The sequence below is a fragment of the Paramormyrops kingsleyae genome, chromosome 25 (assembly GCF_048594095.1).
Source record: "Paramormyrops kingsleyae isolate MSU_618 chromosome 25, PKINGS_0.4, whole genome shotgun sequence".
Lineage (NCBI taxonomy): Eukaryota > Metazoa > Chordata > Actinopteri > Osteoglossiformes > Mormyridae > Paramormyrops > Paramormyrops kingsleyae.
In genome coordinates this window covers 25,670,317-25,684,825 of record NC_132821.1, presented here as the reverse complement: position 1 = coordinate 25,684,825, position 14,509 = coordinate 25,670,317, and the positions used below count along the sequence as shown (strand labels likewise).

The 14,509-nt window shown below is 42.9% G+C and overlaps 1 protein-coding gene across 3 annotated transcripts in view; it reads left to right on the top strand.

Moving 5' to 3' along the window:
- The window catches only part of LOC111837344 (platelet-derived growth factor C-like), a 33,724-nt gene extending 19,803 nt beyond the window's left edge, over positions 1-13,921 (top strand). For 2 of the 3 annotated variants that reach the window (XM_023799338.2, XM_023799340.2), the window contains exons 3-7: positions 1,763-1,943; positions 10,303-10,510; positions 11,080-11,100; positions 12,021-12,241; positions 12,337-13,921. In XM_023799338.2, coding sequence (XP_023655106.1) covers positions 1,763-1,943; positions 10,303-10,510; positions 11,080-11,100; positions 12,021-12,241; positions 12,337-12,453 — 748 coding nt within the window. In that variant the 3' untranslated portion in view covers positions 12,454-13,921. The remainder of the gene's footprint in view (positions 1-1,762; positions 1,944-10,302; positions 10,511-11,079; positions 11,101-12,020; positions 12,242-12,336) is intronic. The other variant, XM_023799339.2, reaches the window with a different exon arrangement.
- Positions 13,922-14,509: the final 588 nt, after the last annotated feature.

Here is a 14,509-nt window from a genome sequence, read left to right as displayed (position 1 = left end):
GGGTATTCTGACCCCCTAGAGGTTTGACCCCAGAGTATATTGAATACTCTGTTGAATTGCTGTACTGTGGTTTTGCTTTAGAGTACAGTCATAAATAGCTATAGAGCTGTTCAGTGTTACCTTATCGCAAGGCAAACTTTACTGCAGGTTACTGAGTCATTGCAGGAAATGTCAAGATACCTAGGTCACTGCATTTTTTGCAACATCTGTAGAGAGATAGCCCTAAATGAATATAACACTGTAAGAGCTGTCGGGAGGTACATGCTGGGAATTTTAAGCCAAGTATACCACCAAGTAGTCTGTAAAAAACACAGGTTTGACCACCAAGTAGTCTGTAAAAAACACAGGTTTGACCACCAGGTAGTCTGTAAAAAACACAGGTTTGACCACCAGGTAGTCTGTAAAAAAACACAGGTTTGACCACCAAGTAGTCTGTAAAAAACACAGGTTTGACCACCAAGTAGTCTGTAAAAAACACAGGTTGACCACCAAGTAGTCTGTAAAAAACACAGGTTTGACAGGTACAATCACTGAACTCTCTGTATGGAATCCTTGAATTTCCTCTTCTTAGGTTAATATAAGAGAAAAGAACCTGAATGTTAATATCGTCCAGAATGTAATGCTCCTTCAGAATTGTATTGTGTACTGTCGATGTGCTGTGTGCCATCATTAAGTTTGCATTATATTGCTATGTAGGATGTGGAATACTGTATATTGCTATTCCAGCTATTCAAATCACACTCACCGTTCCCTGTTTGTTAAGCTTCCTCACTCTACCAGACATACAGAGGAAGGATGAGATTTAATCCATCTTGTCCTTGATCATGAAGGACTAAGCCATGACCCTCACAATGTCCAGCCTACGGTCATAGTATCTCCGATATAAATCGGTTAGTTATTTATTGCTGCTACAGGAAATGGAAAAGCGCATTTAGACTGAGCTCAACTCACCTAAGCAGAACTGAGTGATTCTCATTCTCTTCATGCTGCTTTGCACACCTAGGATGTGACCGTAACAGCTGGTGAACACGGGTACAAACACCTAGGATGTGACCGTAACAGCTGGTAAACACGGGTACAAACACCTAGGATGTGACCGTAACAGCTGATAAACACGGGTGCAAACACCTAGGATGTGACCGTAACAGCTGGTAAACACGAGTACAAACACCTAGGATGTGACCGTAACAGCTGATAAACACGGGTACAAACACCTAGGATGTGACCGTAACAGCTGGTAAACACGGGTACAAACACCTAGGATGTGACCGTAACAGCTGGTAAACACGGGTACAAACACCTACTGTAGGATGTGACCGTAACAGCTGGTGAATACGGGTACAAACACCTAGGAAGCGACCGTAACAGCTGGTGAATACGGGTACAAACACCTAGGAAGCGACCGTAACAGCTGGTGAATACGGGTACAAACACCTAGGATGTGACCGTAACAGCTGGTGAATACGGGTATACAATTGAGCTGTACAGTATCTTTAGCTGGATTTCTGGGAATGCCCTCCCATTGTTATGTAGGTTTTCTCCAGTCTCCTCCCACAATCCAAAGATACCTGCTGATCGCCATACGGACTGGCATCCCATCCAGGTTGTCCCCTGCCCTGTGCCCTGTACTTCCTGGGATAGGTTCTGGGATCACCATGACTCTGTACTAGATAGGCAGTGTGGAATAGAGCAGAATCATCGCCTTTATCTGATAACTTGATATAGGCAGTATGTAATGTATGTATGTTTTCTGTCCTGTTAGGTATGACTTTGTAGAGATTGAGGACCCTGTTGAAGGTACCATTCTGGGCCGGTGGTGTGGATCTCAGGCTGCACCAGGAAAGCTCGTGTCCAAAGGGAACCAGTTTCGGATCCAATTCCAGTCTGATCAGTATCTTCCCTCCAAGCCCGGATTCTGCATCCGATATTCCCCGGTCCCTGTGGTAAGTGTCTCTTAACAGCCTGTGCAATTAACAATTAATACCATTATTATAAATGATCGATTTCATGTATTATGTTCTCTTGAGGGTAACATGTGGCTCAGTGGGCTAAGCCTATGTGTCTGTGATCAGAAGGTCATTGGTTTGAGCCCCAGCCTCAGCACAATAATCACGTCTGTGGGGCCCTTGAGCAAGGCCCTTAACCCCCAGCTCCATGGGTGCTGCTATGGGTGGCTGCCCTTCACTGCCAAACTTGGTAGCCGAATGCAATCAGACCAGTTTATATTTAATTTATGTAAAACTTTATAAAATAATCGTGTATTGTTTTGTTATGGAGCGATACAGCAGGTGTGTGTGTAAACAGAGTATTATTTCAGTAAGTCGTAATGCACACATACTGCTTAGAAACCGTGATTCACACACAGACACACACAGACAGTTTGAGTTACATACGGCCACCTATAAGGTGTCCAAACAGCTCCTGCTCAGAAAACCACAGGCTAAACACTCAGAATCCATCCCCTTAAATGAGTTTGATCAAAATACTGTACGCTTCCTCTCTACAAAAGCCAAGATTACAAGGGATTGCAAAAACAATACCGTCATAACCCACACGTCCCGCTCATTGAGTGCCATATCTTATTTTCCACAAGCAATAACGTTTTTTTTTTCTTTCTTTTCTTACTTTTTCTGCTTCTTCTGCATCAGTGTTCAGGGAATGTATGTAGTGCTGTGGATATGTTTTGTTAGTAGTCATGCCAAATCCTAGAAGTCTTACAAGTCCAACAGAAGAGCCCCACAAACAATGTGAGCTGAGTATTAGACTGCGGATGAATTAGTGCCCTGATTCATACCTCTGTTTGGACACAAATGGGGGATTAGGGAGATTCGGCTGGTGCTGGGCTTTGCAGACAGGCTGGGCCCCTTAGAGGCTGCTGCATTGTGCACTGCCCCCCCCCCCCGGACCACCCTGGACCCCTCCCCTCCCCAGACCACACATGCAGAAACATGATGCATAACTGCTGACACTCTCCAAAAGCCATGAGATAACTTTAATAAATACTTTCCCAGGAATTACTCACTGTCAGTTTGCAATTATCCTGCAGTGTTTTACTGGCAAGATTTCCCTTTAAATCAATTAATTGCAAACAGATAGGGGCTCTGCGATGTGACCATCTACCCCTCGTCCACCTAAACAAGAAGATATCAGCTAGCCTTACTTTTTTGGATTCAGATTTATGGGTTTCTTGACTGAAATATCTGTCATGTGCCTTTTAATTGGCTGGTTCTCAGAGTGAGGATTTTTTTTCCGTGCAATTTTTTTTTCTGTCCTGCTAAAAATTGATATTCGTTAACTATTTTATTATTCCATTAAGGGGAAACTCAATTGCTCCACACTGTTTATTGCTTGCTAATCAGTCTTTCACCAACATAATGCTCTCATAAATATGGAAATGCATTCCGTTTGGTCTGACTGCCAGATTTAGTGCATATTTAATAAGGAAGTTAAACCATATAAGTTATCAATACAGAACAGCAACCTCGGATTGATAGACCATTTCGCATGACTTGCCCAGCTGCAGATGAACGGTCTTTTTGTAAAATGTCTACCATCTATTCACCTTCAAGTTAGACCAATAAAACAACCAACTAACCAGACCCTGGATGGATGGATTGATGGATGGATGGATGGATGGATGGAAGATGAATTATAACAATACAGCCGAAGCGTGAGGCTTAGTAGGTTGTGCATGAAATCAGAAGGTTGCTGGTTCAAATCCTAGAGTCAGCAGAGTGAGTTCACCAGTAGCCCCCTGAGCAACGCCCTTAGTTCCCAATTCCCGTCTGATCCTGCTTTCTCGATTGGACGTCACTTAGAAAAAAATATCTGCAAAAAAATTTAAGACACCTGCAATCCTGCCCCCAATGTTTCCAGTTCAAAACGCCACCTTTGTACCCACTGGGCCAAACCCAAGGCTTGTGCCAATGCAATGCGATTCCCTCCTTCTTTTGTGTTCGCTGAATTGTTTCCCCATCACCGCCCCGTTCCAATTTCTGCCGGTTACATTAGCCAAATCTCGTCATCTCCTTTGGTACACGTCCTGATAACTGTCCCGCGGTGCATTGTAGCGTCACTCATCAAATGCAATCCTGAGGGGATATTTCCTGTTTGCGGTAGGATGGGGATTTTCAAGGCACCTCCGTGGGGGTATTTGCATAGTGTCCCTGCAAGTCTAAACTCTAAATGCGCCTTATTGTTACAGTGGAACAATGGTGCAACTTACATTTATTACTGCAATTTTGATATCTATCAGATGGTCCTTTTATCCTTAACAGCCTGTAGGCAAAGTTTATTGCTTAAATATATAATTTTTTTTTTTTTAGTTGGCAGAAACTTTTGTCCTGTTAAAAGTATCACTGTCACTTGAATCACTAAAAATTACCTCAGGATATAAAAAGCTCCAGTAAGTAACTGAGAATTTTTATATTCTTAAAAAAAAAGAAGAGTGCCCCTCTGTATTTGATCCTGGTTTGTGGAGCACATCCAGTAGTTCCCAGTACCATACGATTTCCAGTTAACACTTCCCATTATTGAAAGCACTCTTGACCTTTCTATAGCCCCAGGGAATTATGGGAAACAGGATTAGAAGCTAAAATGGGGGGAGGAACTGTGTTACCATATATAGTTGAAGTGTTAAAGAATGAAGTCCGTGAACTGACAGAACAGATTTAAAGACGGATATTAAATTTTATGTCGTCTTTACATTTGGTCATTGGATGGTTCCTTTTAGCGTAATCTGTTGCCAGAAAAGTAGCAGTCTTTATTTCGCACATTATTGAATTTTTAGTTAAATATGCTTGTAACATTAAAGTCTAGCTCAGGTGTAGGATTCATTGGAAAGAAGTTTGTGTCACCTTAACTTGTCTTTGGACTGGAGAAGCCTCGTGAAAAAGGGGGAGGACATGCAGACTTTATATATGAAACTAGAACCCTGACCCTAGAAGTGTGAGACGACGGTGCTAAATACTGTACTACCATACCACCCCTGTGACAGTTCATTACTACCTTTATATAAAATAATTGCAATCATTTTCAAGAAAACAAGACCCCCTTGTAGGTCCATATACTACCAAAATTTTTTTTATCACAAGCAAAGCGGCACATTCAGTCCTACAAGAGCTACAACATTGACCCTTGCTTTTCCCTTCTTTTTCTTGGGCTGAGATCAGACTCAGATGTCTGCTGTTAAACTGTCTGCCCTCCCCGGGGCAACATGTCTACACCAGGCTGTAACTGGATGACAAAGCCAGGGCGTGTCCTGCCTGGTCTCCCGTCACGGAGCTACTGGGCTAATGTATGGTTTTACTTCTAAACTCAGCCACGGATTTGAGGGATGCCATTTAAAATTTGCTCTAAAACGTTTTCAAATGTGTGCTTTTTTTTCCCCCAAGACCTAAACAGATACACATCACCCAAGTAATCATAATATTAGCGTTGGAAGCACTCACGCTGGTAGTTTCTCGCGTATTATATTATTAAATGTTTAAAAACCTCCAGTGAAACACGCTATTCAGAAATGCATCCTATTTAATGGAAGGTGGCCATTTTAAACACCTATCCTAAAAAGAACAATGTTTATCTTTTACAGGTCCTATGTATCTACACTTATCTTTTGTGTTAAACTTATCTATAAATAGGAACTGGGATTGGCGTCCTTTCGGACAGTGCAATCTGGACATTTATTATTCTGAGAGGAGATGTGTCCTCGTGAAAGTGATGTGGAGTCACGAGGACACCCAGTCTGCCTTTGTGTTATTTTTGTACCACATGAGGAGGAGGATATATAGAAAACCAATCATTTGCCTCCACACTGACACACAAAGTTTAGCCTAAAAGCGCCTGAAGGCTTTTTTTTTTAAAAAAAAACTCCCGTGGTGGGATGTGTGTCATTTGCGAATAAAAAATATGACCGTGGGGGTGCCTGTCGTGGGCCACAGCAGTCGTCAGAGCTCGTTAGCGAAACGTTGATCTTTCATAATCAAGGAAAATACCCATTGTATTTGCTGCGTTGTGCGTGTGGGTAGCTAACTTCTGTGATAGCTGTGGTGTTATAATGTAACGAAAAAAGCTCTGGTTAAACATACTTTTTGTCCGCCGGACATGCCTGCCGCAGGGCTTTTGGACAATGCAACAGTGGCTTTGGCTTCATGCTTTACGAACTGTGCTGTTTATTTTATAACATGACAGGCCATCTAGGGACCAGACAGTTCATTCAGTTTCTCACTGCTCCTGAGCGCATCCCTCAGTGTATGTGTAATTCACAAAACACCATTCAAAAGCTCCTTATCAGATATTTACAAGATCCTTGTTTTATCCTGCATGCGGAAAATATTTATCCTGAGTCATTATATTTTACCATGCTGGAGAGCAAGACATTTTTAGGTTGTGGATATTTCTCCGTTTTAATATTCCTTTAAAAGCGTCATTTTTAGGGCTTGTTTGCCAACACTGTCCTTAATGGTTGTACGTAAACATAACTATTTTGATTGATTCTTTTGAATAAATCTAGTATTAAACGATGAATTTTAATTATCATATTCGAGCTAAGGATAAAGTTTTATAATCCGCTTTGGCCACAGGCTGTGTTTTTTCAGCACTTGCTGGATAAATGGTCCTCAGAGAGCCAGTACAGGTGAGGCAGGCAGTAATAATCGAGCCCCGTTTTGACGCAGATAGGCAGCCAATGTAATTAATTGCAGGGTGCCGGTCTGTCATTGCTATCAGGTCTGGGTGCCGGGTGATGGCATCCCGCGCGCATGCCTCAACTGCGGGACCCCCCCCCCCCCCCCCAAGCCCAGAGCTACTGAAACTCCCAGCTTGCGGGGGCCGCGCTGGAAAAAAGGCGGCGATTCCTCCTCGCCGCTTCCACGAGGGAAACATAAAAGGGCAATAAACCCCCCCCCCCCCTCCCCGACATAATTTTTTTCGGAAGAGATTCTGGAGGCATCCGGCGCCGGGGCAAGAAGGTTGTTAAAACAAGAAGAACAGAAGACAGATTGACCGGAGTGAAATTGTCTCTCACACGTTGGTCTGCAATGACACTCCCCTCCCCCCAGGCTCAAAGAAGCCTTGTTTCACAGTTTCCCAGTACTAAAGGTCCTTGTTATCCAACACTTACCACAGCAAAGTGGAGAAACTTGGATCGGATTGGATCCCAGGCAGAGGAAAGCCTGATAGCTTGTCATTTCTGCTGAAGCAGTGTGGCCGGGGGAAGCCATTGAAGCATGTGCCAAAAGCAGGACCGGGTCTCCGAATCGGCGCATTGACATCGATGAATGAACCACTTCACCGTTAAGTCACATGTTCATTCGTAGCCCGATCCGTAAATAATGCATAAGTCTCTCTTCCATAGCGTAACCCTCCCCTCCAAAGTCGGCCGCCTCAACGCGTCCAACCTTCAATTCGTAAAAAGGCACTACAACAGAGGTGTCCCCCGCATCAAACTCATCGTCACGATGTTTCACCGTAAAGCTGACACAGTGTTTCAGTTACCAAAACAGCAGGTTTTATTGCAGCGAAAACAAAAAAAACCCGCTCGCTTAAACTTTCCAGTCAAAGTTAACGATCAAAACCAAAGGGACGAATAGCTTTTATTTTTTTGGACTTATGGATGCTTAATAGGTTTAACAGTGAAACAATGTTTAGAGCGCGATGAAAGGAGGCTTCATTGACATGGCTGTAGAGTCTCACACACTTCTTCCGTATTATGGTCTGTCCAACCAAGCGCAAGTATCTTTCAAATGGTTGTTTGTTTTATTTATTTTTGTTTGTTTGTTTATGGATTCCTGACCTTCATCCTTACTAAGCAGTCCTTTCCCCCTGTCGAAGCCTCACTCTCAAACATCTTTTGCTCAGGCCATCGGAATACAATGGCCTTCGTTGTTTTTTATTAATGTCAAAAAAGTGTATAATACAGTATTCTGCTTGTGCTGCTTTGTGAGGTATGCCAGAGCTACAAGCCCATAGAAAAAAAATGAAATATCCCTTTAATTTGGCACAAAAAAAACTACAAAGAAGAGGTCTTTTGTTTCTGGTCTCCAGATATTTGCAGAATTCTGCAGAAACTTCATTATTTTTTTAATAATAATTTAATAATGACTTTAATACATAGCTGTATATGTGTTATTATATGACACACCAGTCTTCTGTCCAGATGGGACGTTCACAGGGTAAAATAATAGCTCGATAATCAGATTCAGAGTGGACTTGCTTTAAATATTATATAAATGCATTATTGCCAAAAGTAGGAGCTCTGCTTAGAAATGTAATAACTGAAGAATTAAATAAAGCAAGGAAAAATGGTCAAAATGTGAAATATGTGTTAAATATGCTAAAATACAGTGTTACAGTACATTAACTCACTCATTGATGTTTTGTATCATTATAGGGATATTTTTATAACTGTTGTTTTGTGGATAGTTGATTAATTGTGTTTGTACTTCAGACCTATTACCAGGAACACTTAGAGGAATGAGGTTTCCAGGCTGGTGGTAGGCATGATTAACACGCACTGCTGATCACCTATTGGTTATCATGCAGTGATTGACAGCACACAATAGTTCCAGCCTCCCACCACTATTTACTGGTATTCAAAAACATGCTAATGATATGATAATACAGTGGAGAGCAGTGTGCAATATATCATAGATTCACATTTCCAACTGTGTGGGAACTCAGGGCTCTTGAATCGGACCCAGCCGTGGTGTCCAGTCAACAGCATTTTTGCCTTGCAGGGTGCAAAAAGGTTAATTTGCTAATTAATGCTCAGCTGGATTGGGGATCTACACAGCAGGCCGCCTGTAAGGATTTGGGTCTGACAGGTTCTGACTACAGCTACAGCTATAGTCTGTAATCTGCTCACCCAAACTGCAGGGCGACACAGTCATAGAAACCAGCTCAGATACAGTAGCTGAATAAAAAAAAATAAAAATCCTGCTCCTATCCAATAAGTTGTGATTTTCTTCAGAAACATATTAAATATATAAAACATTGAAGCCTTTTCTCCAAATTTATATTTTTAATCGAAGGTGAATATTAAACTTAAATGGATATTGCTGTTCAGCTTGCCCTTATTGTATTGGGTTTTTAAAAAATTCTTTCATATTACTCTTGTGCAGCAAGCAAAATGGTTTTTAGTACAGATTACACTCTGAAAATGTAACAATTTAAAAGTCTTGCAGGAACCCTAAATGTTAGTTATCATTTCTCAGCACTTATGAAAGTTGTGGTATGGACAGTCATGTCTGAGTTTGCTAGTGTATATTTAGGACAGACCCTTACTGTGGTCATTCTTTGAAGCGTTTAAGATCATGAAGTCATGAACTGGGACAGCGAGCAGCCAGAATGCCAGGGCAGTCCTGCTCATTGTCAGTGGGCACCTTACCATGCTGGCCCCGAGTGCTGTGATTGGCTGGTGCATGGGACAGCCCCGCCCACCGAACATCCCCCCCATTTAAAAAGCACAGTGCTCTTGGCATTTACAAAGCTGCAGCGTTGAGTATCAGAGTTGCCAAGACAAGACACATTTGTCCTGTGTTTGATGCGCGTAGAATAATATTTAAAGGGCAAAGTATGCTTAATATTTTGGCTTTAAACTGAGACAAGAATAAACTTAATATGCACTAATTAGTCCAGTCTGTGATGAAGACATAACATTATATCCTGATCTTTTTAAGTATCACAGCATACCAACCAGCAGTGTCCTCAGGGGTAAACATGAAACATATTTAGTCTTCTACTATGACTCCTCTCTCTGCAAGCAAAAGAAATTAGTTTTGGTAACAGGACGTTTAATAATACCAAAACAAGGTGAGTCAAGGTTATAAATCCTATCCACTTTGTACTGGGAAGTGGAGGGGGGGGTGGACCCTATTCCAATCAGTCCAGGGCACAAGGCAGGGCAGCACATTCTAGTCAACTGCAGGATGCATGTATGCTACAGGCAATGTAACAATACCATTTCACTTAAAGCAGTGTTTCCCAGTCCAGTCCATGGGGACCCCCACACGGTCAAAATTTTTGCTCCCTCCCAGCTCCCTGCCAGACAGTCCAATCTTTGCTCGAGGGAGGGAGAAAAAACCTGGACCTTCTGAGGGTCCCCAAGAACCGGTTTGAGGAACATTGACCTAAAGTATGGTTTCGGACTTTAGGAGGAAACCGGAGTACCAGGAGAACGCATCGGGAGAACATGCATTGCTGGAGGTGTCGGGCAACAGCCCTGTTCACTGAGCCACCATTCCTACTCCCCACTGTGTCGGGACATCATTAAAAAATAAATACTCCCTCCTGTCTTGAATCCAGAAAGTTCCGGAGCCGGCGGCCCCAGCGGTGTCGGCCCCTTCTCTGCAGAGCCTAGAGGTGTTGACTGAAGCTGTGTCTGGCCTCAGCACAGTGGAGGAGGTCATGAAATACCTGGAGCCGGATCAATGGCAGCTCCACATGGAGGATCTCTACAAGCCAGCATGGCCCGTGCTGGGCAAGTCATTCTTTCATCACAGGAAAGCCAGAGGTAATTCTGTTCATTTGTCTCCTTTGCTTTACCTATTGTTTTCACTTTGGAAAAACAACTGCAATCATCATTCCCTGCCTCAGCCATCTTTTTTACTGCTAAAATCCCTACAAATATTCATGTATTAATCCGGTTAGGGCAGTGTTTCCCAACCTAGTCTTCAGGGACCCCTAGACTGTCCAGCTCCCAACCAATCTTGAACACTGGATACCTGGTTACACATGTTAGAAGCTGAGCAGACTGTCCAGGGGTCCCCGACGACTGGGTTGAGAAACATTGAGTTTGTCACTTTGACCCAGAGCATATTCTGGGAATACCAGGCCATCGTTGGCCAATCGCAAATACACAGCCGTACTTCAGGTCTCGGGGACTCGACCACCTGATCACCACAAAGGCAGAACCTAGTTGGCGAGCCTTCCAACATGTTGGGCAACAATGCTGTCCCAGCGGGAACAATGTTTTAATTTATCTAAATCCCAGCAAACAGTCCATGACGCCATTGCATTCTCTCTCTGCTCTGGTCTTCTCTTTATTGGGCAACCTGTACCTGCAACCCTTTTTGGGATAAGCACCTGATACCAAATTTCAAGGTATGCAAAGATTTGAAATAAATATACAGAAGCAGTCAAAAGGTAGAGCACACCTGCTTGAAATAGTAATTATTTGTGCTCTAAACTCTTGTATACTTGTCTACTAACAGGAACAGAAGTCAGTCTTATAGACTAATTTGAAATACTTGGGTTCAATAGGCATGTGTTTGTATGATATGGAGGTAGTGAGAGCATGGATTCTGCATGTGTGGTTCTCTCTATCAAGCATGATAGAAGCAATGTTGGGGGTTGCTTTGCTGGTGAGAGCTGGTGATCTTTACCAAATCCATGGAAATCTTAAACGGCTTAGGTATCATAACATGCTTCAAATCCATAACATTCCATCGGGATTATGGCTGAGTGGGCAGTTTGTCATTTTTCAGTAAGATTAAGACACAAAACGCACCTCAAATTAGTTCAAGAGCAATCTGGAGAAGGAAAGTGAAGGACAACTCAAAGCTCTGCCCAGTGCCCAGACCTCAAAATCTCATGGAACTTGTAAGGGACTAACTGGACTGAAGAGTCAAAGCAAAGCAACCTGCAAGCACCCCACACATCTGGGAATTGCCGGGAAAACATCTTGGATGAGTTCCTGCTGATATTTAACTGTGACCTACCTGAAAACCTCATTGTGAAGCTGTTATCAAGGCAAATGGTGGCCATTTTGAAGAATCCAAGACTTAGAGACAGTGTTCAGTTTTCATGAACTTTATTTTGTTTTGTATGTATACTTGCTAGTTTCCAGCAAGTGTACTCAAAACTTTTAACAGGTATTGTTTGCTCATAGGCTCAAAAGTTGAAACATGATCTCCTACACAATGAGTTCAATGAGTTCTTGGACGTTGAAAAGTCAGCTGGAACACGTGTAATCACCATATGCTTCATGTGTGTCGCCTGGTGTTGCCGGGTCACTCCTCCAGGCGCAGTGGACCTGAACGTGTTGAAGGAGGAGGTGAGACTGTACAGCTGCACGCCGCGCAACTTCTCTGTGTCTCTCCGCGAAGAGCTGCGGCGAACCGACACCATCTTCTGGCCCAGCTGCCTCCTGGTCAAGCGGTGCGGTGGGAACTGCGCATGCTGCTCGTACGGCTGCCGCGACTGCCAGTGCGTGCCCACCAGGGTCACCAAGAAGTACCATGAGGTAGGGTGTCCTTTGTGGACATTCTTACATACCGGGATTTAGGGTATGGCAAAATGGAGGTCCAGATGGTCTCTCGTTGTTTTTCCCCATAATAGGTTCTTCAGCTGAGGCACCGAGGTGGGGGCAAGGGTTTCCAGAAGTCCCTGACCGACGTGCACTTGGAGCACCATGAGGAATGTACCTGCATCTGCAAAGAGGAACCCAACGGCTGAAGCGGTCCTGCTCAAGTAGCTAAATCTTCGGAGCCCCCCCTGCCGTTACGATGAACTCCAAAACCGAGTCTTTATTTACAGATACCCCCCCCATGCCTACAGAATGGGTAGTGTTCCCACCCCCCCCAAAAAAAAAAAAAACTCTATGGATGACTGGCGTGCAAGTAAGAGGGCTTGAGTTGGAACTTTTGAGTGCGTTCCAAATAGAGAAGACTGACATTGGAGGGCAGTTGTTAATTATTTGCTCTTTTATATCACTGAGGGGCAGTCGATTGTTTCTCGGTCTCTGGAAACGCCGGCTGATGAAAGGGACCCGCGGAGGAAGGAGACGCTGGCAGCTCTGGCCTCAGACTCCCCGCTAGTTTTCTTTTTGCCGCAGACTGTTGAAATTCCACACACACGGCTTCAGAGGGTCTCGGGGAAAGCGCTCTTTCTTCTCCAAGTGTCGTCCATATAATAGGGGCTTCGCCGCCTTCTGACTTCTGATGTCCCCTAACGCTTGATGTCTGGGAAGTAGTTTTTATCGCCATCTTACCTGCTATAGTCCATGTGTTCCATATCAGACCCAAGAGTCTTTATTTTAACATTCTGTCAAAAAATATTTATCTCCGCATTTCAGAGTTGTTTTTCTGGGGTCTTTGCAAACTTCCTTATTCTGATCTCCGTCGTTGTCCGATATGTTACCAAAGGTATTTAACATTTATTACCTTGATCAATACTGGTGATTGATGGTGTGAGGGGTGAGTTTACAGCCAACAGAGTCATCAAACAACTTAATAGGATGTGAAAGCTGTTGGGAAAAAATGCCACCGTGTACAGAAGTAACTCATCAGCCACACATACGTAAATTTTGTGTTTTTTTGTTATTTACATGTTTGATATGTTCTAGGATAGACATGGATTTTTTTTTAATTCTATAAACAATGTAATGAAGTGTGTTCATTATATTTGTCGTCATATTTGTCAAACTGTGGTTATTTTGTGTCAGCATTTCCTAGTTATGCCTGTTTATTCTAGTTCTATCACAATGTGATGGGTCTGTTTCTATTTCATGCAATTAAATTTTCCCTGTGTATAATGAAACACAGCTATCCATTTTCGCATTAGATGTAAATATTTTTAGATGCATTGTTTTCTTGTCGTTACTTAAAAAATGTACACGCATTTGCTGCAAACGGACCTTAAAAGTGTGCGTTGAACAACATTATGTCGGTCATTAAACTTATATTGAATTTCTATAATTACCAATACTAATGACGGTTAGTCTCATTTGTTGGAAAAGTGAGGGTGAGTGATCCATGTTTTGTAAACAGTTTCCGAGGTATTGTTAGAGCTACGTGCTATGAAACCATTAGCTAATAAAATGTTTTCATTTAACGATGGGGTCATCATGGTGTTTCTGAAATTGAATTTCAGTATGGTATATTTGGAAAATAAAACGTGACATTAAAATTGCAGTCTGAACAAGGCTACAGAACAGCAGTCGTTTTTGATTAGCTTTTGGAGATCTGCCGCATGTTTAGTAAGTGCCTCTGAAAGTCATTGCATCACTGAGGTGGTGCGTATATGAGTCGGTCCTCAGTTTGAATCGCGTGGCTGACAGACCTTCGCCACTTTGAACAAGGCCCTTAGCCTCGAGTGACCGAGGAATGCTGGACACTGGCGGACTCTGTGATGTGGCCCTCCATAACATGCCATAACTTGTTTGTTTGGTGCACATGGGGGCAGGATGAGGTTGGCGAAAAGACAGTTTCCCACAGGGATGAATCAAGTATCGATATTATACGTATTATTTTATTCTCTCTCAGTTGGTTACAAATAGGCACTAACACATATCTGACTGGAACAATGCTACTAAAAGTGTAAAAACAATAATGCCCTTTAAATCAGAGGTCCTCCGGGGAAGTACATTCTAGAAATATCCATTCTGCTGCCTGTCAGACTTCAATGTCACACACACATGGCATTTTTTTTGCATTTGTCAATCATACACGCATGTTTTCGAAAGCGAATGTGTAATTACCTTTTTTCGGTTTTGCAATGACTAGCCAGTTTA